Genomic DNA, 26,338 nt, shown 5'->3' on the forward strand with positions numbered 1-26,338 from the left:
CAGCCGCAGCCGCTTCAGAAGCACCGTTTTGTCCCGGCTCGGCAGCTTCCGTGTCGGCGGAAGGTGCCTCCCCAGCTTCTTCTAGGGCTGCGGAGGGGAAAACCCCACCGCCCCCGGCTGCCAGGGAGGCGGAGGGAACGCCTGTGAAGAACTTGCGGCTGAACCTGGCCTGCAGCGGCTGGGCCAGCAGCGCCTGCAGCTCCTGCGCAAGGGATGACCCTACCTTCTCACTGGATGTTTTAAAGCAGCATTGCTAGCAGCGACAAAGTTCAGCCAAGTTCCTTGCTTGAGTGATACAAGTGATTTTAAGGGGTCAAGAAGCCGTCATCTTGGGCATGCACTTACAATGCTCTCCCTGGTTCAAGGAATCGGCTGCACCTTCCACAAGGATGCACCTGCACAGCTCTAAAGCAGTCTTCGCTGCCTCCACATCCCGAAAATAGACCAGTAGTGCAGGTCGCCCACCTGCTGGATAGCCTCGGCCGACGAGCCGTCGCCGCCGCCGCGGCTGCCGGGCCGGCCGGCCCCGTCAGAGTTCTCGTCATCGCTGAGCTGGACGCCGGCCGCCTCGGCGTTGCGCCGAAGCCACGCTGACTCAGCCCCCGACTTGCTCTTCGCGCGCAGCTGAGAATCCAGTCGGACGGCCAAGCGGACGCGCGCTCGGCATGCCGGCAGCAGCGAGGGGTCCAGCGGGAATTCCGGGGGCGTTCCCTTCTCCAGCGCCTGATCAAGCACCACGGCTCCAGTCTCATGATTCATGTCCTGTACATGTGAACTGCCGGCTGCTGGGTTACATTGGGGGCAAATCACTGGCCACATTGCAGTCTATGGTGGACGTGCCCTGATTTATATCATGTTTCGCCACATAGGGTGCAGTGAGACGAGAAAGACAAGAGCATGCTGCAAGACAGCAGAATATATATACATGTCCTGCTCCCCAAAAGTGCCAGTAATTTGAGTGAGCAAGGAAGTGAGTATTACGGTGTGCACAGCACAATCGACGCCCCAAAAATCCTGACTCACCCTTAGAAGAGCGGCGAATCGCGGCGCCTCGCGGGGAGTTACGAGTGCGACGGCCAGGCCGTCCTGAGCGGCGCGCGCCGTGCGGCCGCTGCGGTGCACGTACACATCAGCGCTGGCCGGAATCTGGTAGTGCACCACGCATCGCACCCCCTGCGCAACGTTTCACCAACCCTTGAGCCCAATCCCGCAGGGGGTTCTATATCCAACCCTGTTTTAACAATAGTGTAGATATAGTGTTACCGACAGAACCCCTGACATCCGACAGCAAGAGAAAATGAGGAAGCAGAGATGCATGCATGCAATCCGACATTGCCCATGCAAGCAACTCCATGCAGTCAGGGCACAGTACTGCTTGAATATGGCAAGCCCGACACTGAACCATACTTTTCTTCAAAGAAAAGTCATGAGGTGTTTTGAGGTGTTTACCGGGATGTCTAGGCCGCGCGCCGCCACGTCACTCGCCACTAGGACAGCCGTGTCATCCGCGCGGAACCGCTCCAACGCCTTCAGCCGCGCGCGCTGCTGCATGCCTGCAATAAGACATATTAAAACTGCTGACTTCAAATGAAAACACGCCTGGGGCCATGGCTCATAAGGGTCCCCTGAGATTCAGTTCACTCTATCACAACGCATGAAATTGTCATGAAGCGGAAACAGTCAAATGACAGTATTGGCAATGCAGACTGCACTCTATGTAGTCTATAGGAAGCAGGGAAATTTTTCTCACATCCCTCATAACTCGGCAGCCCTGCACTCTCTCGTAGGTTTCATGATCACATTTTCCTGATGCCTGCTGCACAAAAAGCAATCAAATACTTCTGTAAAAGCACCTGCGTGCAGCGCAGAGGAGGGCATCTTGAGGAGCTTGAGCAGAGCGGCGACTCGGCGGGCGGTTGAGACGGCGTTGACAAAGACCAGTGTGCGGCCGGGGTGCGCTGCTAGCAGATAGTAGAGCACCTCGTCCCGTTCCTCCTCGCTGCAGTGCAGGCACGCCTCCGAGACCTGCGCGCAGGATTGCATGATCGTGCTCAGAATTGACCTTGACCACCTACTTTCCTACGCGGGGCCTGGGGCAAGAAAGAATTACAGCAGTCAATTCCCCCCCTGGTGCGGCCAGGCCTTACATGATGCGCACGTGCCACACAGCCACTGACTTTACGCCAGGGCACATGACTCTGCATATCCCTGCTCCCTCAGCAGATCTGCAAAACCACCGCGATTTGGCGCCACGCACCCGGCACCCTCAGAGCTCAGTGACAAGAAATCCTCAACAAGTTGCTCGCAGAAGTTGCAGATATTGCAGGAGCTGCAGTGGGCACGGCTTTTCAGATGAGGATGAAGGAGGGTTCAGAAAGGGACGTGGTAAGATGACGAGAGGGGCGCAGCAAATGTGAGGAGGGAACGTGCCTTGTCGGCCAGCTTGCGCTCGCTTGTCAGGTCCACGATCTTGGGCTTGGGCCGGAAGGGCATCCGGTCCATCAGTGTCTCCAGCGTCGCACTGCCGCTCGCGCCGCCGCCTGCAGATGGCACCCAAAAACACTCTCAATTGTTTGCAGGAGAGACTATGCAACAGTCTCTTTGGAAGCGAAAGATGCATGCAGGAGATCCGCCGGGCATGCCTCGTGTGCGATGCACGTGAGCTCCTGCTGGCCACCACGATGAGCGATTCTGAGAACCCACTCAACACAAATGGCGCACAGCACTGCACGGGAGGCGGCTTCTGTGAAGCCGAAGCCGAAGATCAAATGCTTTGCTGAGAGGCAGGTCAAAGCAACGATAACGACAGGACGCACACCTTTTCGCAGCCGCTTGCGCAGCCCTTGGGGAAGGGTGAGCGTGGCAGAAAACACGAACGTCTGCAGCAGCGGCGCCTTTGTATTCGTCATGGCCCCTTCGTCACCCTTCTCCTCACCCTCTCCATCGCTCGCGTCCCCTGGGCCCTCGGCCTGATCGGGCGCGTCCTGGGGGGAGTGGTTTCCCCCGGCCCTCTGGCTCTCCAGGTACTCCAGAATGTTTGCCAGCTCCTGCGGTTCAAAGAACAGCCTCTCTTTCACCGTGTTCCTTGATCTCATAGAAACGCATCCAAATCTCCAGTTTCGCAAAAAATCTCACAGAAAAGCATGTGAGACCTTGCAGCAGCTCCTACCTGCGTTGGGAAAGAGCAACAGAGGACCTATGGAGAGCTACGATGAAGGTACAGAGCCAGATATCGATTGGAAGCTTTCCTGGTCATGAATCGTAGATGGGGTTTAGGAGGGAAACAGTGAAGAAGATGGGTCAGTGCACCTGGAAGTGGCCTTGCTGCACCATACGGTCGGCTTCGTCCAGGACTAGGAAGGAGAGTCCAGTCAGGTCTGCAAGGTGGGGCTCCCCCAGCCGCATCAGCTCCCACAGCCGCCCTACGCGCGCACATCCCACGCATCAAAATATGATCTATTGTATGTTTTGCAAGGACATGTAAGAATGCATCACTGCAAGCACACAGACAAATACAGCAATATGCATCTCATGGACAGCCACTGATAGGGGCTCAACAAGAGCTGCGGCTCAGAAAACCAGTCGCTGCAAGCATGCTGCCCTTTCACAGCTCCCTACCTTGCATTGCCAGCACGTATGTCACAGACTTCTGCACAGAAGTTAAATGTGGACCTCAGAACAGTGAGGAAGGGTCATTGATGCGCGCACCAGGGGTGGCTACAACGATGGCAGGCCGCCGGCCGAGCAGGCGCGCCTGTTTTGGCGGCGATATGCCTCCAACAATCGGCGCCACCCAGACGCCCACTGGCTTTGCCACCGCCTGCAGATGTTCTGACACCTGGAGAACAACAAAAGGTTTTAACGCCCCACTGCATGCATCTGGGATGCTCTGGAGGATGCTCTGGATGCATCAGCGCTGATTGGCCCTCAGTGCCCTGGACTGCCCTACCTATCATTCATAGAAGAAGGGAATGCAGGAGACAATCAGGAGCATATCAGTTTTTTTTGCACAAACTCAAGTGAATGACATCCTGTGCTTGCATGCATGCAGGTGAGACGACAGATCGGTCAAATGGGTGTACAGCGTTTAGGTCCTGAGTTGCTCACCTGCATGGCCAGCTCGCGGGTGGGTGCCAAGATCAGCGCTCTCAACAGGCCCCCACCCTTTCTCCCCTTCTGTGAGGGGCGTCCATCAGCATCCCCCTCCGCACCATTCATTTCCTCTGCATCTGAGCTAGGAGCTGCATCCGAAGCCGGCTCATCTGTGTCTGGCTCTGGGGCGTCCGCTTGGGCTGCCAGATCGTTCAGCACCAGCTGCAGGATGGGCAGGCCAAAAGCCAGTGTCTTGCCGGAGCCCTGCAGGGGGTTGCAGCACTTGCTGTCACGGTCTTTGAAGCATGCATACCAAAACACAGTAATCTAAAATGACGACATTTGCTGGACTGAATGCATGCCGAGCCAGAAGGACAAGAGATTGGCACACAGTTTATTGCATGCAACATATAAAAAGACTGACTTTGAAGGAAGTGTGGGATTCCCTGAACTGCATTGCAACCAGAAGCCATTCCTTTCACATGCATGGGGATTATACTGTATTGGCATCCCGATCAAAAACGGACAATTTCACACATAATAAGGTATTATCCCGCAGATGTGATTGCTGTCGGGCACGGTGATCAGTGCCGCCCCAGGAAATGTTCTCAGTCAGATGCAAGCAGGTGCGAGTCCTTCTTCAGTACGGCATCAATTCCCAGCACTGTGGGTGCATGTGCGAGCAGGTGCCGGCATGTGCGCACCGTCTGCGCAGCGCCGATGACATCACGGCGGTCGCGGATGGCCGGCAGCAGGCACTCGCGCTGGATCGGCGTCGGCTCCCCAAACCCTAGCCCTCCAATCGCACCAAGCACCCCCGGCCCTAGCCCCAGCCCCTCCCATGCGCTGACATCAGCCGCTGACACCCCAGACACCGGCTTGCGTGCCTCAGTCGCTGCTGCAGCGCTGGTTTTTGCTTTCTTCTTCTTCGGCTTGCTTGGCTCCTCTGCAGAAGTCAAGGAAAACATATGAGCCAGCAGCGTACTCCTCATGGTGTCTCTTCAACATCCAGATGGTGCAAGGCAATGCTTGCTGAACACCAATGCCCTCAGCGAACATCAAACGTCCTCACATTCATTGCAGTGGCTGTTCCCTTGTAGTTGGGAGGCGTGGGCATTAGGCACAGGCCCAGCATGCACAGCATGGAGCTGAGTACAGAAAGAAAGACTGCTGCCTGGCAGTTTTGCAATCACGGCATGCGAGACGAGCAGCAGCAGAGCAGCACCTTCATCGGCTGACCGGCCGGCTGCGCGCAGCTTCCGGGCCTTGGCAGCTTCCTTCTTCACCCGGCGAATCTCCTTTGCCTTCGCACGTTTGGCGGCCAGCTTGGCGCTGCGCGCGCTGTTCGGGTCTGCCGCCTTTCCGGGGGCGTCCCCTTTTTTCAGAGCTGCATTCTCTGCCTGCAGCTTTGCCAGCTGGGCCTTAAGTGCCGCCACATCATCGCTGCCCTCTGCTGGTGAGGCTTCCATAGCAGCGCTGCTCTTCTGCTTGGGCTCTGCTGCATTGCTTGTTTTTCGCAGAGCTGCTTTGCTGGCTCCTTCCTTCAGCCCAGACTTCTTCTTCTTCTTGGGCTGGTCGTGTTTGTCCCCAACTTTCTTAGCCTTCTTCTGTGTTAGGACGTCTCGCTCGACTTCTGTTGGTTCTGATGCGCCAACTATTACACCAGGAGCGGGCGTGAACTCCTCCAGCTCCATGAAGCCCCCCTCTTCTGAGCCAATGAGCAGCTCATCCCCCACATCGACCGTCTGCCAGCCCTGCGATCCCGTCAGCGGGCCTCCTGCCGTTCGCTTCCGTTTCTTTCCCTCTTTGGACATTGCGCTACTCGCAGTATGTTGAAGCTACAGTCTATGTTCAGTCTACATCTGCAGATTTTACCGGGATACAGAGTTGATCTTTCTGTCGCTTTGAAAGTGATTATTATAAAAAACTCTAGATCAGCGACGATATTGATAAACTAATGTATCGTATTCACAGCTATATTTGATCTGCAGCCGTCAGCTTCAAACTTTCAGGTCAGGCCCTCATTTCCTGAGCCCGATCTCTCAGGATCTGATAAGGGACCTCTAAAATGCTCCAATACTCCGCCAGAAATGCGGAGATATAGCTGAATCGGCGTCTCGGAACATTTCGTATCGGAGAATGGAAGTCAAGGTTGCTAGGCAGGGCACCCGAGTAATCAAAATCCACTACTTTAGTGGATGTAAACGCTACTAATGTGGTGGATTATTGGCAATCAGGGGCCATGCCACCTGGTAACACATTCCATAGCATGCCATTTTGGTAATAAAAATTAGGCCTTTCGTCAGTAAGCATGGAGAATGATCAGTGATGTGTTTCTGTACCGAGCATGTCACTTATTATTGCTAGGATCCCGTGTTACAAGTGTGGCAGTGACAAGGAGAAGCTTCATCCGAACTGCGCAAGTTCAGAACGCTTGACTCGCTGTGTAGGTTGTGATTATATTATCAGATTCTATTCAGAAGGTCTGACAAAGGACGAATACGGCCACGACGCTGTTGCCGACTGGGTCTTCAAACAAGAGGCAAGGGTGCCATTGCAACGTTGCAATGCCGTGGACTCAGGGGTCAGATATTTCCATCAGAGCTGCCTTGGCCGAGATGAACCTTCAGCATTGTCCAGAGCTAATGGCTACTATTCTATTCGCGGGAAGATTGAGAGCGAAAAGTATCCAGAGCTCAGAAATATTACCCACAAATGCTGTGAGGACTGCGTCATTGCAGCCCAAACCAGGGGCAAGGATCTCAATGAGGATAAGTTGAATTTTATCATGCATCAAGGAGTGATTGGTAGGTCTCAATAAGCACTCCATCTTTGAAGGTTGGGAACACCTATGTTTTGAATCTCCCCATGACCTTGACACAGAGTAACTAACTCTGACTTTTGCGTTGCGTTCAGAGGCAGAGACCGGCGACTTGGAGAGGAAGAGAGCCGATAGGCGATCAAGCAAGATTCGAGGCATCATTGGTGGTCAGCAGGCTCGCCTCGAAGACAATGGGACGACTTCGACCGCCATCTTTGCAACGAGACACCTCAATCAGAAAGTCAGCTTCAGCAAGAGCGCCAGCAGATTGCTGGCAGCAGTGCCCAACCTGAACAGGACAGTGATGGCAGCCTCGTATCTCCAGGCCAGTGGACTTCAGGCAGGCCAGACAGCCCAAGGACAGGCGCAGAGGGGCGCCACAGCTGCAGCAGGCGGCATGCAGGGTCCCGCAGCCCCAGAGGCAGAAGCTGCAGGACCTTCGCAAGCGCCACAGCCAGGGATCAGCCGCAGGCAGCTCAGCGCTCAGGGAGCCGAGCAGGACATCGTCCAACGGTGGCTTGCGTTCAGCCTCAAGGCCTCATCCACCGTTGCAGAGCTGAAGCGGTTCCTGCTTGACAGAGGCCAGCGGCCAGTGATCTTCACCAGAAGCGCGCTGCTCGCCAGGGTGGAAGGGCTGCTTAGATTTGAGCATCCAGAAGGTAGCTATCCATGATGGCTGTAACGATCAGCGCCTACACATCTTATGCCTGGCAAATTAATAACATGTCCTCACCATTTCCTCTGGACATCTTATGCGCTGGCAGCTAATGGATGCTGTCATGCAGGTGGACTGGAGCCGAGTGCGGCGGCGGTTGAAGAGATCACAGCCGCTGTTGAGGCCGCAGCCCAACCGGCACGGCAAAGACCAGCAAGGCAGAAGGTGGGCATCTTGTTGAGGATCCTTATGTTTGCATGTGCTTTGTGAACGCCTCTCATCTGTCAAGCTGCTGGTGCAGTGAAAGCGAGTTTGGCTGAACACACTGATTGTAAGTTATTGTTGTTACAGGCGCCGAAGAAGTCACAGCTTCAGATGGAAGCGGCCAAGTCCATTGTTAACAAGGGTGAGTGGGCGCTCTCAGCTGGAAGCTCTGATCACCTGGTGACTGTTGCACACCCGAGAAGGCTTTAACTTCTGCAGATTTGATGGAAGGGAATGATAGCCAGTCAATTGAGGCGCTCACATGTTTGCAGGAGTGAGCAGCGGCCTGCCCGTGGTCAAACTCAAGCAGATTGACGAGTTGCTCTGGACCTTCGACAAGTGCCACTACCTGCCGCAGTTGGGGGAGAGCACTCCCTCGATTGGTGTCGCTCTCTGGGCCGTCACAAGCACGCTGCACCGCGACGGGGAGTTCCCAGCACGCAACTTGTCCCAGTTGGGTCGTGCTGCCAAGGCTCCTGTTGGTTTGGTGCGCGCTGTGCAGCCAGGCAGCGATGGCACCCAGCTGCATATGGAGATATGGTTCCTCGAGGCGCGCGTGCAGACAGATAGCCAGGGGGAGCCCGAGGCAGCGGTGGCAGGGGAAGGCGGTGGGGCACGCGCAGATGTGGAGGGACGGGGTGCAGGAGAGGCAGCCACCGGTGGGGGCGTGCAGGAAGGGCATGGGCGGGGTCGGGGCAGGAAGCGTGGCCGCCGCGGCACAGGCGGGGCGCGTGGCAGCAATCGGCCCAGAAGGGGCAGCCGAGGCAGGCTCAGGCGCCCAACCGCCAGAGCCGCAGAGTTTTGGGGTCCCCCCACTGAGGGCGACGAAGACGAGGTTGGGAACCTCTTCTCTGAGTCAGATGCGGATGACCAGCCAGCGCAGCAGCACAGTGACCCAGCAGAGCCAGAAGGGCAGGCAGAGGGTGTCCTGCCTGAGGCCAGCGAAGTGCCGCCGCAGCCCACAGCTTGTGCGAGCCAGTCGCCGTTGCACGGCTGCTTGCTGGCAGATGAGTCGCCGCAGCCTGTGCCAGTCCCCAACGTGCGGCTGAGCATGCAGGGGCATGCCGCATCGCCGGCCAAAATGGCTGTGCTGGTGATCGACTACCGGCACATTGCAGCGGCCCTCTGTCATCCAAAACGGCTGAAGGTGGCTCTCGGAGGCGCTGCCGGGAGCTCGCCCATGAACGTCGAAGAGGCTGCAACTGGTGTGGCGCTGGCAATGTTGCTGGCTGAGGAGCAGAATGCGGCGCGCGCCGGAGAAGGTGAGGAGCCATCATGGCTCTCTTTGTCCTGGCTTATATGATTCCACTCACAGTGAGTTTCTAAGTTATAATGCCATGCGAATCATACCCCGAAGGTTTATCGACAGGTAATTGTCAGCAATAAGCTGACGACAGGCATGTGTTGTCTAGGTGGGAGTGCTACGGCAGCGGAGCAGTCGCAGTCAGCCTTGGAGCAGTCACCGCTGTCTGGCGCCATGGTCTTCTTTGATCCTGCTCTGGAGCTCGCTGCCGATGAGGAGCCAGCTTCCTCCTACCGCTCTGCAGATGGCCCAGCAGGCATGTACAAAATCCTGCTCTGTCATTCCTGTGAACTTGTCAACTGACTGCTCTCATACGCTGGTGTAGTTGATTTGTTCATGTCTTGTCTCTCAATGCTGAAGTGTCTGCTTGCCCCTTTGCCTGAGCCATGCCTGTCTTTCACGCACCCTGCTCCACATGCTGTGCTTGCCCCTTTGCCTGAGTCATGCCTGTCACTCACGCACCCTGCTACATATGATGTGGTAGAGTGCCGCACCTAAGGGTCATCTGGGTAATACTAACAACAGGAATAAATTTGAGCTTGACATCCTAGCAAGACACTAGGGAAGATATTGCTTGAATGCGGTAATAATCGCGGATTGTAAGCAGCTGTGTGTTGGTGCGCGCAGGTCGACCGTCCCTGGAAGTTTCCTCCCCTGGGATCAACATGGAAGCTGCAATGGGTGTCATCGCAGGGCTGGCATGTCAGCTGAACCCCTCGCCGCAAGCCAGAGGCCATTCGAGCGCGCACAGTGACGTGCAGATTCTGCCAGATGACACAGTCTATGTCCTAACAGATGACAGGAGGATAGTGGGGACGGCAGAGGTGGTGCATATTGGGCCTGGCACACGGTTCCACGGTGCTGAGCTTGAGGGGTTTGGTGTTATTTGCGGGCTCACCATCACAGACGCAACTGGGGCTGGACACCAGAAGGCATGGTTGAGCGACACAGATGAAGTCAGAGCAGGCAGAACACCCTTGGAAGCAATTGGGGGCAATCAGATGGTGGCAGTTCCCGAGAGGTGCCTTCGCTTTCTGAGGCGCCCACCGGCGGCTGGAGAGTGACTTGCAATGTGATCTTTGCACTTTCAAGCTAAGTCAGTTTCAAGCTTAGTCAGAATTGGCGTGTGAGCATGACGCAAATGTAGCATCAATTTTTTTTATGTCCTAAATTTGATATTGCAATGAGGACTGTAGTAGGTTGTGACCAAGTCTGCCTCACTACAAGGCGTTGCACATCCATGCGCTCTACGCAACTAATATTAGTCACTCACTTGTCCCTCTCTGCACATGTGCGCAACAATCATGACGGTAACCAGATATCATGCATGTAACAATCTGTAAGGTAATTTTGCTCCCGGTTGCCTCACATGCTCAACCTTCGAATCTGAAGTGGCCAGTGGGATGGAGCACTTCTGCTTGAAGACAGAGCACTGCTGCTGACCGCCACAAGGTAGTGGCGGTGGAGGGCAAGAAAATAAATCCCCTGAGCCTATCTTATAATATTATTAACCCCATCTGTCATTGAGCAGCCTGGCTCGTTCTTGCTGTTTCTCTACGATGTCGGTGTCGAAATCCACTCACATAGAATGTTGAACGTGGAAGAATTGCTACAAGATTCTTCTCAGCATCATCGCACTTCTTGGTCGCTGCATAAAGACACACGGCATGTCACATCAGATGGCGCAAAGGTGATGCCCTTATCTTGCCGGCACCCACGCTATGGTACACGCACGCGATGTGTATCAATCAAATGTGCCACAAGCGACAGAATTGGGGTGTCAATTTGCTGCACAGCGTGGGTGCCCCTCCTTGATGGGCACATCTCTTTACATCGAGCAGCCATCTGAGATCGCCAGGGTTGAGGACGTGCTGTCCGTGCAGCACGCACTCAGCGTCAATATTTAGACTCTTTCAATATTGATTATTGATGGTATTCTTGTGAAAGAGTCTCTTGACCGGCCCTGTAGGTATCGCACGCTATGAAGAGGCTTTTGCAGTCCAGGGTTGGGGCAGCACACCTCTGAACATAGGACCTGCCACCTTTGTAATCTTGCTCAAACGAAACCCTGAAATGCCTTCTCGAAGAGTGTGGTTTTCGAAATTCCTTCAAGCACCACGGCTGTGTGTGCAGGAAACCTAGTAATCTTCAACCACTGAACTTCCTTGAAGGCGGGAGCCATGCATGCACACACCGCCCTCATTCACTGGGCACTGGTCATGTACAGGTGAGATCTCAGGAAAGCAAGAGTATGATCCAAGTGTAGAAGTGCTGTAGAAATCGGGTTGAAGCCGCGGGCCAAAGCCTTGGAGCCTTAAGCATCATGCTGATGATCATAATGATGCCATCGGGTCAGTACTAGTATAAATGGCGTAAGGCTACCCATTAAGAGATTCCAGTGGGACCACCGTCGAACATTATAACCTGAGAGAAATTTCTTTAAAGCATCAAGCATCTCGAGATGTGCTCATGAGCAACGCATGTCTTGTGCTGCAGGTGCAACCCATGCCATGCCCGTGGCCAGTGGGCACGTACACATGTGCATCAACGTTTCAGGCAATTGCAAGTTGCCACAATGGCTACCCAACACCGGTGTTGGTAGCAAGTGAATAGTGGGTACCCACTAGTTATTTGCCACACCATTGCCCTCAGTGTACTCTTAAAAAGCAATCACTCGATTATAACTAGAAGGCGCCTCTACAGTGTAATATTGTTGTCAATAGATCAGATTGATATTATTGTTGCATTCATTTATTTTATATTTAATTATATTGAACAAGCTCGGCTCGCAAGGCTTCAAGCCTTGTTGCTCCAATTGGTCAAATATATGCATTATTCTTTTTTATCTGATAATTCTTGCAAAGCAGAATTAAAGCCACTGCAAATATTAAGGCTTGAAACTCGAATTCACAATGTGGAGATAAAGTCCATGCAATGGGTGACTCGTTAAACATTAATTGAAGCTGAAGGGCTAATTGGCTTCTGATAAATATTTTAATATCATGGTCATTTATTTGGATGGTCCAAACAAGCTGTCGACATGAGAATGATCACTCACAGGCTTGCATGGACACTAAAGTCCCCCCAGGTTTTGGTAGAAAGTGAAGCCAATGACGGTACTGCAACATGCTCAGCCTATAGGTAGCTAACCAGATATTTACTATAATTACACCTTGAGGATCTGGTCCAGAGTCACATGCATGCCATATGGGCGCATGTTGCCGACTGTTGACATGACCTCTCCAAGAGTCATCAAAAAATCACATTATGACAGACATATCTTCTTAGAACCAATACAAATCTTTTGAAGACTGAAGGTCTTTATTGTCATTAATGGTGGGCAGTGGGTCATGGCCTTCCTCTAACTAAGGAAGCTTCACAACCTGGCAGGCAATCTTTCTAAGTAGCAATTCTTGTCAAGGTTCATACTGTTCATTTTTTGGCTGCTGGCAGTCAACATGCTATTAACTATTAACAACGTGGACACCTGTACATATATACAAATTTTAAGTATTAATACTAATATTAATTTGTAGTATTAGCCGTATAATTTTATCATAATATTATGATATGCTGCCAAAAATAAAATTCAACGAATTTAATTTGGTGGACCTTCATCAAAGTTTTAAAAACATGACAGGGACACCTCCATTCACGACAGGCATTGATCACATTTTGACACTTATATGAGATAGAGAGAGGCACTGCTCAGAGCTACATGAATTGCAAGAGTTGCAGGAAGTTTCAATAGGCTGCCTTTCGCTTGAACAACTGATAATTTTTAACAGCAATGCATATTTACATTAACAACATAAGAAGCTGGCACTCTGTGTTAATTATTTGCTTTAAGTGTGTGGAGAGAACAAGCTGCTAAGAGATCTTGAGATTTTTGAGCCAATTGGCAGATGATTCCACAGCGCACTCCCTTCCCAAAAAGGATCTGATGAATTGTAGAACAATCAGATTACTGTACTCTATAGAAGATTACTGTACTCTATATAGAAGCTACTGACTTTCAAAGTTTGAAACAGCATCGAGAACATCAAAATTGGCAGACAAGGCGAGATGCTCATTGCCAAATTTTCAAATGTGCCAATATTTATGTGTCCTCATCATCGCCGCCGCTGCTGTCTGAGGAGGCATCGGACCGCGCATCCTGCCAGTCCGAGTCGGAGCTGGTGCCGCTGTCCAGGTTTGTGAGGTCGGCGTGCAGCGCTTCCACAGCATTGCCTGCCATGCCGCCCAAGTGCTGATACTGTTCAAGCTTGGAGAGGAGCACCACCTGCTGCCCGAGCTGGAAAGCTTCAAGGGCTGCATGCACACCCGCCTCCCCCAGCTCCGCCGCATGGGGAACTTGTCGGGCGCTGGGCAGGCGGCGCTCTCCCCTCCCAGCGGCTTGCTGCACTTGCTGGGCGTAGTGCTCATAAAACACTACCATATCCCTGGCCTCACGCCGCACGATGGTCATCTCTTCGGAGCACCGCTTCAAGCGCTCCTGCTGCTCCGCCAGCGCGGCCAGTTTCCTAGCCAGCAACCCTGCCTGAGCAGATTGTCGCTGCCACGGCAATGTGTCTGCCGCGAGCAAGCCAGGGGCGGTCAAGCGCTGGCAGTCATACTGCGCTCCCTGATAGTCCCCAGGGGCGGCATGCCAGCGCCGCAGCTGAAGGATGTCATCGCTGACTTTGGACACGATGGCTTCCATCTGGCGCCGCAACCGCTTCAGGCTAGTGCGCTCACGATATGCCGCTGTCTCCAGCTGTCTCTGTAGGGCGTAGTAATCCACGAACCTGGCTGCAATGGAAGCATGTAGCTGCTGAATCATGAACCTCTTCCGCTGACCCCCTATCTCCTGGTACAACCGGTCTGCCTCCACCCACCGCAGCTGTACCCGGTGCCTGCGCTCCCACGCTGCCAGCTTGCCCTCAAGGACTCGGCGGTGCTCATGCCGCATTTGCTCGGAGAGCGATTGCTGCCCCTCAGCTGCGAGAGTCACACTGCCACCCAGCGCGTACAACTCCTCCAAGCAGCCTTGGTAGTGGTGCTCCCATGTAAGACGGGCCTGCGAGTAAGAATCCTGACATCAGTGATTCATGCATCTTTATGTATCTTCCAAAGGTGTGCATCCCATTTGCTCTTTACAAAAACTCCACCAGTATGCACATCCTGTCATGTCTTGTCCTGTCATGTCATAAGTCACATGTCAAATGTCCTATCATGTCATATGAACAAGCACCAGTACAGCCAACTGAAGGTGCAGAGTGGAGCAGCACCGGGATGGTGGGCGCGCTTGTTGATGCCCCCTCAGACGATGTCTGCCGCTGCTCCCGGGCAGACCCCTGCGTGCAAAACAAACAATCTGCTTGCATACTTTCTTCTGAGGCAGCTCTTTACTCTGAGTCCTCTGAGCACCTCCTTCTCACTAGCATACCCATTGATACTTATTCCATGCTAGAGAAGAGCCTTCAAAAAGGACCAACACACCTCTGCTTCGTCACTTGCGCCTGCACCAGCGCCGCCTTGGAGAGGATCCTGGCCTGCCGGTGATGGGACGCCTCCTGAGCCACCGCCACCCTGCACCTGATTCATCAGCCAATAAGCGAGCATGCAAAGCATTGCAGACTGCAGGATATATCAAGATGGCATCTCCCCAGAGAATCAGTAGAGACAGGTGCAGCAACTAGGAGGGGTGCATTTTACCTGCAACTCGGGGGCTTTGATTTGGGCAATCTCCTGCTTGAGGGCCCCCGTGGACTGCCGCAGTTGTGCCAGCAGTCGAGCAGCCCTCCTATGCCACTCAAGCAGCTGCTTGGGCAACCTGCGCTCCTTTTTTCGCTGCCAAGCCATCGCCTGCACATGGACCAACATTGTCACTTCTCGCACCTACAGGGTTACAAACTGCAACATCGAGCAAGGCTACAAGAGCTTGCATCATATGAAAGGAGAACTCACCAGGTCCGTCATGTAGTCCTCCCGCGTGGCAGTCGCCATGCGCTTCAAGATGTGTGCAAATTTCCTGTAATGTGCCCAAGCCTGTTCAATGTTGTCACCAAAGGAGTTTCCTGCCGCTAGCATGCGGCGGGCGCCATACTTTTCTTGGCATGCCGGAATGTGAGCCTTCACATGCCACGGCCCCACTGCCAGGCCAGGCATACCCTCCACGTTTCCTTGAACCATCCTGCCAGCACAACACATCACCATTCAAAGGGGACGCTGCTGTGCACTCCGACGAATCCACACACTCATAGCATGACTAGTACTAGACACTAGGAGTGAAATTGTTCCATGCAATAATTGTACAGGGCACATCTTGACGTAAACGCCAGGCATGATGGACGAAAGATTATACCTTCGCCAATATGGGTCAAACTGGCAAGCAATGTCAATGAAGAAGTACTTCAGATCCTTGCCCTCCTCAGGCTTGAACTCCTTCAGCAGACGCTGCAGGAGCAACTCGTAGTAAACAAAGCACTCCGGTGTGAACAGGTTTGCCGCCACGAGAACATACCCGTGGCGGCAAACTGCTGCTGCCACGCCCTACGCACAAGCACATGCGGGAGTGTCAGACCGGCTCCAAAGCACCAGCACATCTTCTTGTTACACGCTTTCCTGCCAAGCAAGGTACATCCTGCAGAGCTGCAATTTAAGGCTGCCATAACCCTACCCCTTGTTGAACTCGCCAGATCCAAGCAAGACCCAATCAACCGTGGGCATGGTATTCAGTATTTTTACCACCTGAAGCAAGGCACGCTAGGGTGCTGCCAAGTATTACCCTTGCCAGCCGGGGCCAGGAAAAAAAGAGAAAAAAATCATGGATATATGAGATGCATGCCAACATCAGTAAGCGCAACAAGATCCCAGAAAAATGCGAGGAGACTCACTTGCACATATAGGCGCAGCTGCGTGTCTGAGGCGGTTGGCGTGGCAGCAACGAACTGAGAGCAGACCGGCCGCTCCAGCGCCGCCGGGTCCAAGGCCTTCCGTTGAGCGAGCAAGGCCTTCACCTCTTCATCAGCAATGAAGGGGCTATAGGGCAGCTTCGGCTGCAGGAAATCAGAGGCTTTGCCCGCCGCCCTGAGCTGCGTGAGTCCCAGGCAGGCGTCAGCAATGGCTGCCACGCAAGTGCGAAAGCAGCAAGGACACTGCACAGTGGGGCCCCCGGAGGCACGACTGTCCAGAGATTCCTGGGTCGCCGGGCCCACCTCAGCTGCATCTCTGCCAGTTTGAGCCGCGAGGCTGCCTGCTTCCATTTCTGGTGGCGATGACGACGCTGCTGCTTCCCTCTGAGTGTTCTCCTGGGGCGGCGGCGGCTGGCCGAGCTGCAAGTCTGAGTCACCGCTGAGCCCTGCCTCCGAACAGATGGGCTGCACGCCAAGCCTGTTGAGGTCATGTGTGGCGATGTCCATTCTGCGCCACTGTCTGACCGCCACTGGGAGGTTCCTCCAGATATTTTTGGGCAGGCCACTCAGTTGCCCGTACGGCACACAGCCGTTCCTGACGTGCACCTCCTCCAGGGCGCTAGTCCAGGCGACCATTGAGGTTGGGCTGGCGAGGCTGAGCTCATGCGTCTGCAACATGAGCGCTCCAGAGTAGTAAACCAGCGGCCTCTGTGGCGTTGCAGGAAAGCATCCCATGCTCACAGGATCGACTGTGAAGGCGGCACTGCACCCGCCACACCTGAATGCTGGGGGGCTGACCTCTGTCCTGCCGCTGATCGAGACATACACAAGCCTGCTGATCGTCTCCACCTGCTCCCACACTGATCCCACCCTCCCAGCCTGACTGCATGGACTGCAAGCGGGCAGGGCTGCTCTGGCAGCTGTCAAAAACTCTGCCTGCAGCTGCTGCTTCAGTGCTGCTTGGCGTGCAGGCTGACCAGCTTGGAAACATGTGTTCCTGAATACATTGTCATCAAAGCACGCATCCCATGCTTGGTGCAGCCGTCTATTATCCTCTTGAGCTGCCTGTTTCCGCAGACGCCGGCGTGAGGGCGGAGGCTGATAATAGGCAGCAGCGGCTTCTCCATCTCCATCTGCAAAGCCATCCTGCTGTTCTTCCTGCTGAGCTGTGTTTCTTGCAGGGATCCGCCAGGATGGAAGGGCGCTGGCCGGCCTCCGGGGTCCCCTCGGTGCAGATGTTGCCACAGTGCTGCCTAGGTTCCTCCCAAATCTGCGGCCTGGCTGCAGCAGAGCAGGAGTGTCGGCTGATGGTATCACCTTGACACTGACCCTCCACCTCTTGTTCCTGACCATTCGTCCTGCATGAAGTCATCACACAACGGTTTCTGCAAGTGATCCACCAGGACATTAAAGGAATGAGAAGTACATCAGCAGCATGCCTTCTAGTACAAGTGATACAACTATCCTTACAAGCACCTGGGCTACTTGCTACTCTTTGGGGTGCACAGTCCTCTCCAGATGCTCCTCATCAGATTGGCATTCCAAGCAAAGCCAGGTCAGGGCAGACACCCACGGCTACTCACAGCAGCAGAGGGATCGTAACGCTCACCAGAACAATTGAACTTGATGTTGGTTTAGATTGTAGACGACTTCAGTGTCTGTCCGGTGCATCAGTGCTCAATTCAGGTGAACGCTCTGTGTTGCCTGCACGCATTTCATTTCAAGGAATTGGCTTGGCAGGGCATGCAGTCACTACGAAAGAAGTAGACATGCACGTCGATGGTCGTGACATTCGATTAGCTGAGTCCAAACAAGTCAAGGATGGGGATGCCAAAAAACCGGCAAAAGTGCGAACCTCACATGGCCAGCGACAGAAGACTTCAAGAATTCGTTTAAATTACTCCCATAAACATTTGCGGCCGTCCCACCCCCCTTTCAAATCCTACTTTGCAACGGTAACCTGGCAAATGGCATTGCTGTCTTCGCAGAAACGAGTAGCGCACGATCCTATAGATACAGGCTTGACCGAAATAATTAGCTTGACGGAGGTACTATGCAATGCTGAGATTGTTGTAGGTAAATCTGAAGGATGTGCAGCATTGCTTTTGTTATTGCACGCCCCGAAGGGGCGTGCTCAGAAAGAGAGCCAAATCCACTAATGTAGTGGAGTGCATGTCCACTAAAGTAGTGGATTTTGCCCGACAGAGTAGGATGCGCTAGGAACGCCTCAGGCCGAATGCAGGCCCAACTTCTCCGAGAGAGCCAGCAACTTCCCTTCACACTTGTTTGCTCAGATTAGTCTTCACTTTGCAGCGATGGCAAGCAATCTGGTGATAGAAGAGGAGGTGAAAGTACCGCTCTTGTTGGAATCTCCTATCGAGGCTCTATTCCCCATCTTGCGACACCTCAAGGGTTGGAATCAGGTCTTTGTCTTTCTTTTGCGCATAAATCTGAGCAACAATCAAACATCGTAAATTCATATGTCTCGTTACACCCCCAGAACGATTTTTGCATTGATGCACGATAGGTTTGATATGCTCCGAGGACTTTTGCTGACGAGGTCCACATGGATGTTGTTGTGAACGGCATATGGATACCTGTGTACCCCCTTCCGCAGGTAGAAGAGGAGGATGTGGATGCCTGGCAGATATCTGGTGCCATGACGAATATTATTTTCCGGTGTCACAACCGTGTGACCAACCAGGTGAACCAACTGGGCATTACGCAAAAAAGACCAAATGCATGTGCAACTTTCTGTCAGACAAACCTCATTTTATCAATCAAGTGTGTTTCATGCCTGCAGTACGTTCTGGTACGCATCTTCGGCACAAACGATGCACTGTTCAGTCGGGAAGCCGAGCAGGACATCTTCAGGCGAGTTGCGCAAGTGGGCCTGGGGCCTAAGCTGCTGGTGAGCACAGCGGTCGAACCTGTCGAAAAAGCGCAGCAGCTTTTCACACTACCCGGCTGAACAATCAAGGAGCCTGCATGCGTGTTTCTCAGAGCTGCCTTTCCACGGCGAGCAGTACAAGAGTACCCAGCTGCCACAGCAATGTGGGTTGCTTGGTGCTGAGCAGCTTTGACAGTGGCGATCAGTATTTTCAATGCTTTCATGCAGATGTGCACACATGCACCAATCTCTGACCTGCTCTGTTGGCTATTGCAGGCAAACTTCAGGAACGGGCGGGTGGAGGAATTTCTGTTGGACCAAGCCGTCTCTGCTGCTGATATGCGCAGCAGACCTATCGCATTCTGTGTAGCGACCGCCATGGCTTGCTTCAATTTCAGCCCCCTCATCTTGTCCAGGTGTGCATGCATAGCCTTCTGGCTGTGCCTCCTCCTGCAGTGCCGCAGTTGCATGCTTCTTAGGTGCATGCAGGCAAATAAGTCATATTGCTTGCTTCAACATGTCCCTGTGGGGCATGTTTCAGGAGCTGCATGCCAACTTAATAATTTGAGACATCCAGACTAGGCTGTATGATGTACTCGGGATCATTGTTTCCGTTGAACATATGATTCTTCTATTGCCTGCTCAGAAATGGCGTGGCTCCTCGGGCCATTGTGTGGGAGCGGCTGCGGTCGTGGGCAGGCTCCGTCGCCAAACACTACCGGCCGGAGCAGCTGAGCGCGTTCGGTGTCAACGATGTTTTCGGCGAGGTGACTGGACTACTACAGACGCTTGCTCTTGTTTCACAACTGTCGAATGTGCTCCACAGTGCCTTCTGTCATACCAGATGATGTACTCTTTTGGTCACTTGAGCAAAGGTCGTGTCGTACTAGAGGACTGGACGCAGTCTTCATGTCATCAAAGGAACATAGAATTCTTTCCAAGCAGCGAGAGATGCGTCCTAAAGTGTTTTCCACATTGTTAATTGAATGCAGTTTGCTCTTCCAGATTGCTGCGCTGGAGGCAGCACTGACTGCAAACCACAGCAGTTTGCTGGGGTTCTGCCACAACGATCTGCAGTATGGCAACATGCTGCTTCACACAGCCTCCCACCGCTCCCTCTCTATGGACTCCATCAGTTCCCACCACTCAATAGAGCGCGCGCTGCGGGGGTCTTCGCCGCCACCGCGCGGGTCCTCCCCAATCTCCGTGCGCCGCGGGGGGCCCCGGGGGACCTCCCCCGAGCCGGAAGGGTGCGCGCGCTCACCCCACTGCTGACATTGTCCTGTAAAGCTCACTGCTGACTTCACCCTGGAGATCCTGATGCTTAGGACCATCCTGCATGACCTCAATGGGTGCTTGCTTGCTATCAAGTTGCTCTGTGAAATACTCCTCGGGTGGAAATTAGACCAGCAGACAGAGCTTCAAATATTTAATTCCTCAGACTGTCTGTCGTTTATACCAAACCATCCACAGTGCACAGGTGGTGTGTGCATGTCTGCAACTCTCTTTTCTTGCTGCCATTTGTGGTTCGATTCAAACACCGCAAAATGTCTACCATAAAACGCGCGCGCTTTCGGCTGCGCAGGATGTCGCCGCGCAGCGGGGAGCGGCTGCGGCTGGGCTCCAAGGGGTTTGCGCCGAGCGAGATGGAGCCGCGCACGTCCGACGGCGAGCTTGTCACCGACCTCCTTGCGCGCGCCGGCGCCGAATTTGAGCGCCAGAGCAGCGTCGGCCGCGCGGCAGCCGCCGGCAGCAGCCCCGGGGGGTCCAGCAACGCCAGCATTCCCTCCCCCGGCCAGGCATGCATTTTCTTCCAGCTACTTTACTAATATTCTTAGCTTCTCTTCCTGCCCTTTTTTTTCAGTCGATACACATGCATGGAAGCGCAACCCATGCATGTGTACGCCAGCTGCCCATTCCCTGGTGCCACTGCTGAGCAATTCTTGCACTCACTGTTGATGGTGAAAAGGCAAAAGGCAGGCTAGGCATGTGCACTGCTACCATTATTTGTAACAACTGTCTTTAAGCGCCCCTGCTGTGCAATCTCACCTTATACGGGGCCCCTTTGAGCACTCCTCTCAGGCTTTATGGTCCTTAGGTTTCTGCAACCCAGGGGAATTCAACCATAACTCCCTTCTGTGACACAAGCTGATGCTGAATTGCTTCCTTCGACATCATATTGATGTTTAGGAGGCACAAGCCAGGCATGTGCACCCCAGGATTTCTTTGCCTACTTGCCTCCGCTCATTGCCTTTCCATGCTGTCGATTTCAGCGCTCAGGTGGCACAAGCCCCTGACCTGCCAAGCGTGCAAGAAGGGACACAGCTCTCAATGGTCCCTGTCCTTTGCATGAACTTGCACTCATGCAACCTTGGTGATGTGAGCAGGCAGGGCTGGCGGCCGACGGCGCGTCGCCGGCAGATGACTCAGCGGCGAGTCACCACCTGCGGGAGCACGCGCAGCGCAGCGGCCGGGCCTTCGGCTCTGAGCGCCTCTCAGTGCGCCTCATCGACTATGAGGTACTCCTCGTTGGATACTTATCTATAAGCTATATAATTGTAAGTGTTATTATTTGTGTTCCTGTGGCAATTCATGCTTTAACCTTCTACCCGTGCACACGGCAAGCAGACATGCAAAATGACAGACGCCTTACAGAGTGCTTAAGAACTCTTGATGGCCAATTCTGTGAAGCTCAAGAGTGCAAAACTGTTTACATAAATGGCCGAGATGGGCTTGCATGTGCAGTATGCGGGGCCCAACCCCGTGGCGTTCGACATTGCAAACCACTGGTGCGAGTACGGGGCGGATTACCACACCGACACACCCCACCTACTTGACTACTCGCTCATGCCAGATGAGCAACAGCAGGCAAGACACCCTGGTGTCCCTGTCTCTGTGTCTGTTTCTGTGTGTAAGGTCATCCCATCTGTGATTGGCAGTACAAGAGGCTGCAAGACAGGAAGCTCTGAGGCCTGCCGTGACTTTCCCAGAAAGCGCCTGTCATGTTGTGCCATCGGTATTTGATTCGGCTAGGGCAACCTGGCTTTTGTAGCGGGTGAATAACCAGAGCACCATCTTGACTTGGATAGAGGTGGGCTGTAAACCAATCCTCTGTGTCACCCGGCGCTCTTCGTCAACCTTTTCATCAACCTTGTGGACCCCAAATGGGTTTGAAAGCTCTGGCGTGCTGTTTGCCGTCATCCACTTTGTGTAGGGGACGAGAATGCGGCAGCCTTTACTGCAGCTTGTCTGCAGACGCACCTTGCCTCTGGCAGGAACAATGTGTAAAACCAAAAAATGGGACAGAAATTGATTACTATTTGTGTTCTTTATTTGCAGGACCGTTTTGTGAGGGCGTATATGGAGTCGGCACTGGCGCTGCAGGGCGGCAGGGGCCTGCTGGCTTCCGGCAGCCAGGAAGCTGCGCTGGAGGAAGCTGTTGAGCAGCTGAAGGCAACCTGCAGAGCGTACCTCCCAGTCTCCCACCTCCTCTGGGGCCTCTGGGGGCTCATACAGGTACATCTTATGAGTGTATCTCAGATAATCTCTGATTTTTTTTTTCACTGATTTTTTATTCGGTACACGTGGTACGCATCCATGGATCAGGTGCGTTCCAGCAAATTTTGTATTGCAGCTTTCCAAGTGGGCCTATACTGACTGTGGGCCTTTTCTTCACCATTTCAAAGAGGCCATTTGAACATGCTGTTCAAGTTGCACGTCGCAATGTATGCATTCTCTGGTCGCTATCGTACATGGGGTCTTTCCTGCACGTTGATTTCTCCTTTTTATTTTTTAGTCTTAAGGTCGATGACATACCTGCTGGTGTCTGTGTGTTTGAAGGAAGCCATGCTGCATGCAGGCACACACGTCAAATGTTCCAGGATTTGACTTCAACTCCTACGCACAGCAGCGCTTGGAGCAATATGTCAAACTGCGAGAGCTTGCGCTGCCCAACGGGCAGTGACGTGAGAGAATAATATCCGAGCGCGTCTGATTTTGAAACTGCAATATGTTGCTCTTTGTTTCTATGTAATACTTTGTCACTGTGTACTGCTGAACCCAGAGCCAGATAGAGCACTGCTATATAGGCCCTATATTATAGGGCGATATATGGGCGAAAGAAGATTTGTGCAGGATTTGGGCTGTGTGGGTGCGTCCTCCAAGTTTATTATAATGCCATGCCTGAAATTTCTCACAAGCTTTCTTTCCAGTGTGCCAATGATCACGAGCACACCCATGATTGGTTCAAATTCGGTATTGTTTATTTCTGTGGGGCTGTCCAAAACGCTGTAAGCGTGACTTGCTCTGAGTTCAGCCATGTCATCTCCTGCCCAGAACAGCATGCAGGAATCCAATAATCTTTTCGTTGAGGACTGTTGGCTGCTCTTCATGCACCTGCAGGTAACAGATCTTTTCACAGATGGAATCATGTGCAGGAATTCGATTCTCGAATCTCTGGATGATAGCTCTGCAGCTGCAGGTCCCACCCGTTCTGTTTTTAGGCTAGGAAGGCACAAACAGGGAATATCAAAAGAGAGCACGCAAGGGAAAGAACCGCAACACAGAACCGCTACAGCATTGAAGTGCCAGAACATGCTTTCATTAAGTGTTTAAGACTGTCGTCATGCATGCAATTTGATGGTGCAGCCTGCTCAGCACTTCTTTCCTCAGATGTATGCTCGCTTCAATCTGGTGGGTAGAAAACACATGCATATGGCAGGACAGCACCTGATGCCCTCCCAGAGGGATCTCAGCAGTCCTGGCATCCTTCAAATAGCTGGCCACCTTCTTACCCATGCCATCCTGCACGGAAAGATTTTTATGCTATGCTTCTGTATGTGAGCATCATCACAAGAGTGTGATATAGCGCAGGAAAGCAGCAATGCATCATGGAAACACATCTCCTGTCGCCCTGTACAGGAATACCCATTCAGCAGTCACAGTAAAGTAGTGGACATGGACAAAGAATTTGATGCTGCCTGACAAAAGGCAAGGAGCGGAGGCTCACGAGAGGGGTGAGGAAGTCTTTGTCTCCGGCTGTGATCAGGGCGGGTGCGCGAATGGAGCGCAGCCAGTCAGTGTATTGGTCAGCGTCCCTAAACAGGCTCAGCGCCTGCAGGTGAAACGCCCTGCACATGCCAACAGCTCTATTACTATTACTATTACTATTATTATTATTATTATTATTATTATTATTATTATTATTATTATTATTATTACTATTATTATTATTATTACACCCTTTTCTGCGGGAGGCAAGGTGCGTCTGCAGACAAGCTGCATGTAAAGGCTGCCAAATTCCTACCCCTTGTTGGACTCGTCAGATCCAAGCAAGACCCAAACAACCGTGGGCACGGTGCTCAGTATTTATACCGCCCCCGCCAGCCAGGGCCCCATTACTATTACTATCACTATCAATCCGGCAACACTCTTATTCTTCCTCTTACTGTCAGACGCATTCTCACCCTTCCAAGGCTAGGTGAGTCCGGCCACACTGCTATACAGAAGAGTTTCTTTGAAATGCCAACACTCGAAACATTCAATTTTCGAGTTTGGGCATGTAATATATCAGCACCTGTCCTGCCCAGCTGATCCTGACAGTTACATGACGGCCAGGGCTTGAATGATGTCTGGATGGTCTTGGATCAGATAGCATTCAAGCCATGGCGTCGTGCTAATGTGATCTGTCTTTGGTTGGCGGGCAATTCTTAGGATGGGCAAAGACACAATACTACAGTTGAAAGGAATGGAAGGGATTCGGAAGGCATTGGAGACGGCCTCATTTGGCATGCGGGAGAAAAGATGTGTACAGATGCAAGCGGTCAGGGGTTTGGTAAATGGAAGGGATATAACCTGAACATGAAGGGTGGATTTTCATTGGAGCGTCCCCTCTCCAGCTCAATCAGCTGAGGATTGGTCTTGAAGGTGTCTGGGTGAAAGGCCAGTTTTATGAACTGGTCTGTCAGGTACGGCTGCAGCCAACCCAGCACCTGGGCACAGAAGAGCATTGCTGTCATAGATCAGCTCCAATGGCTGGAAACTTAGGTCCGAAAAGGACCGTCGCTCCCCAAAATGTGCCTCTCCAGGATATATCGCAGGTCACTCGTGACAATCGCTGCCTCAGAGACACGCATGAATCTCTTGGTGGGAGCCAGCTCATGTAAAGATCTGGAATCTGCATTATTGAAGCTCGGCAAGATAAGAAGCCCACCTAGAGTCATCTGCTTACTCAAGGGCAGAAAATTACACAGTGAAGGCAGGGGCTCACAAAGAGGGGAAGGTGGAAAATCCAGCGCAGTCGAAAGGCGCCCGGCAGAGGGTAGCCTGCGCCAATGAGGACCACTCCTGCCACCCTCTCCGGCTGCTCAGATGCCAGCCTGTTCACAAGGTATGTCCCGTAACTGTGGCCCAGCAGCACAACGCCCGTATAGCCCTGCATGCATCAAGCAGCAGTGAACTATTCTGCTCCGATTAGCATTCTATACAGTATTTCTATGTTTCTCACATGCTCCTCTTCCTGCCAGAAGGCAAGGTGCGTCTGCAGACAAGCTGCAGGCAAGGGCTGCCATGAATCCTACCCTGCGGTGGACTTGCTAGACCCATGCAAGACCTAAGTCACCGCGGGCATGGTGCTTGGTATTTATACTGCCCGCCCGCCAGCTGCGGTGAGCTGTGCTGCTTCAGTGGTGTGATGAACGCAAGTGGCAGATCGGGGCTCGGAGAACTTGTGCTTGATTGATTGACATACAGAGGAACCCCTAAATTCTCACAGAATCATGATATTGTGGCAAGGAGAGCAGTGAGGCTCCACCTTGGAGTAGCTCTGGAAGACAGCAACGAGGTCCTGGTACAGCTCTTCTGCTGCGTATGCTGCGAAATCGTCTGGCTTCTCGCTCCTGCCGCATCCCAGGTAGTCGAAGGCGACGGTATCCAGGCCTTCCTTGTGCAGCGCTGGCACTTGGGCTGCATACTGTTCAGGCATCAGCGGACTTAGGGATGGGCCATGAAAATTGACTGATCGCCCAAAAGAAAAAGATATAGCAATCAATATATTACTTCATGTCAAGCGTTGGACCTGTTCTGATATTGCACAGGAGCCGTGCACCAGAATTGCCACAGTGTCCGAGGAATGCCCATGAGCGTTTGTTGATGCCCCTCCAACCTCAACCCATATGCGCCTGCCGGGACGTATCTCGACAAGGGATCCCATCATTCTCAATTTTGGTCACCACGCATTGTTAAATCTGTTTACAAGTGGCTACGGTGCCCCAAGGGGCTGCACATCAACGAAGGATCTCTTCTAGTGTCCTCGCATATACGAGTCAATGCAGGGTTCCTGTCAAGAGGAGTCAGATTTCGTACTTCCGCAGTTGCTCATGAGGCATCCTACTCTGTCGGGCAAAATCCACTACTTTAG

The 26,338-nt window shown here is 53.0% G+C and overlaps 6 protein-coding genes across 6 annotated transcripts; 3 read left to right on the top strand and 3 right to left on the bottom strand.

The window, feature by feature from the left end:
* Window positions 1–846: 846 nt before the first annotated feature.
* Window positions 847–5,060, bottom strand: COCSUDRAFT_17914 (P-loop containing nucleoside triphosphate hydrolase protein; the record flags this gene model as incomplete). The annotated part of the gene is made up of 10 exons (XM_005645505.1): window positions 847–1,173; window positions 1,450–1,553; window positions 1,854–1,999; window positions 2,396–2,508; window positions 2,595–2,666; window positions 3,310–3,422; window positions 3,709–3,838; window positions 4,108–4,176; window positions 4,312–4,356; window positions 4,797–5,060. 10 exons carry the CDS (start codon window positions 5,058–5,060, stop codon window positions 847–849), a joined length of 1,383 nt encoding a protein of 460 aa, XP_005645562.1.
* A 2,157-nt stretch (window positions 5,061–7,217) lies between these two features.
* Window positions 7,218–12,147, top strand: COCSUDRAFT_48239 (hypothetical protein; the record flags this gene model as incomplete). Its single annotated transcript, XM_005645506.1, has 8 exons — window positions 7,218–7,572; window positions 7,699–7,793; window positions 7,920–7,974; window positions 8,105–9,094; window positions 9,245–9,391; window positions 9,763–10,825; window positions 11,269–11,362; window positions 11,632–12,147. The coding sequence occupies 6 exons, from the start codon at window positions 7,218–7,220 to the stop codon at window positions 10,197–10,199; spliced, it is 2,079 nt and encodes a 692-aa protein (XP_005645563.1). The 3' UTR covers window positions 10,200–10,825; window positions 11,269–11,362; window positions 11,632–12,147.
* Window positions 12,148–13,450: 1,303 nt separating this feature from the next.
* On the top strand, window positions 13,451–13,684 carry COCSUDRAFT_9830 (hypothetical protein; the record flags this gene model as incomplete). Its single annotated transcript, XM_005645507.1, has 1 exon — window positions 13,451–13,684. A coding segment is annotated over one exon (234 nt), but the record flags the coding sequence as incomplete, so codon positions are not given.
* Window positions 13,685–16,483: 2,799 nt separating this feature from the next.
* Window positions 16,484–18,104, bottom strand: COCSUDRAFT_30224 (hypothetical protein; the record flags this gene model as incomplete). Its single annotated transcript, XM_005645508.1, has 3 exons — window positions 17,887–18,104; window positions 17,641–17,735; window positions 16,484–17,389 (listed from the first exon to the last, which is right to left on the bottom strand). A coding segment is annotated over exon 3 (900 nt), but the record flags the coding sequence as incomplete, so codon positions are not given.
* A 493-nt stretch (window positions 18,105–18,597) lies between these two features.
* Window positions 18,598–22,885, top strand: COCSUDRAFT_43387 (hypothetical protein; the record flags this gene model as incomplete). The annotated part of the gene is made up of 10 exons (XM_005645509.1): window positions 18,598–18,735; window positions 18,835–18,942; window positions 19,198–19,337; window positions 19,568–19,688; window positions 19,927–20,171; window positions 20,507–20,648; window positions 21,309–21,440; window positions 21,667–21,837; window positions 22,261–22,437; window positions 22,781–22,885. The coding sequence occupies 10 exons, from the start codon at window positions 18,598–18,600 to the stop codon at window positions 22,883–22,885; spliced, it is 1,479 nt and encodes a 492-aa protein (XP_005645566.1).
* On the bottom strand, window positions 22,884–26,227 carry COCSUDRAFT_54096 (alpha/beta-hydrolase). Its single transcript, XM_005645510.1, has 7 exons — window positions 25,997–26,227; window positions 25,733–25,891; window positions 25,190–25,354; window positions 24,775–24,911; window positions 23,930–24,050; window positions 23,650–23,724; window positions 22,884–23,316 (listed from the first exon to the last, which is right to left on the bottom strand). Exons 1-7 carry the CDS (start codon window positions 26,132–26,134, stop codon window positions 23,242–23,244), a joined length of 870 nt encoding a protein of 289 aa, XP_005645567.1. The 5' UTR covers window positions 26,135–26,227; the 3' UTR covers window positions 22,884–23,241.
* Between the last annotated feature and the right edge of the window lie 111 nt (window positions 26,228–26,338).

This window comes from Coccomyxa subellipsoidea, assembly GCF_000258705.1.
Source record: "Coccomyxa subellipsoidea C-169, whole genome shotgun sequence".
In the NCBI taxonomy this organism is placed as follows: Eukaryota; Viridiplantae; Chlorophyta; class Trebouxiophyceae; family Coccomyxaceae; genus Coccomyxa; species Coccomyxa subellipsoidea.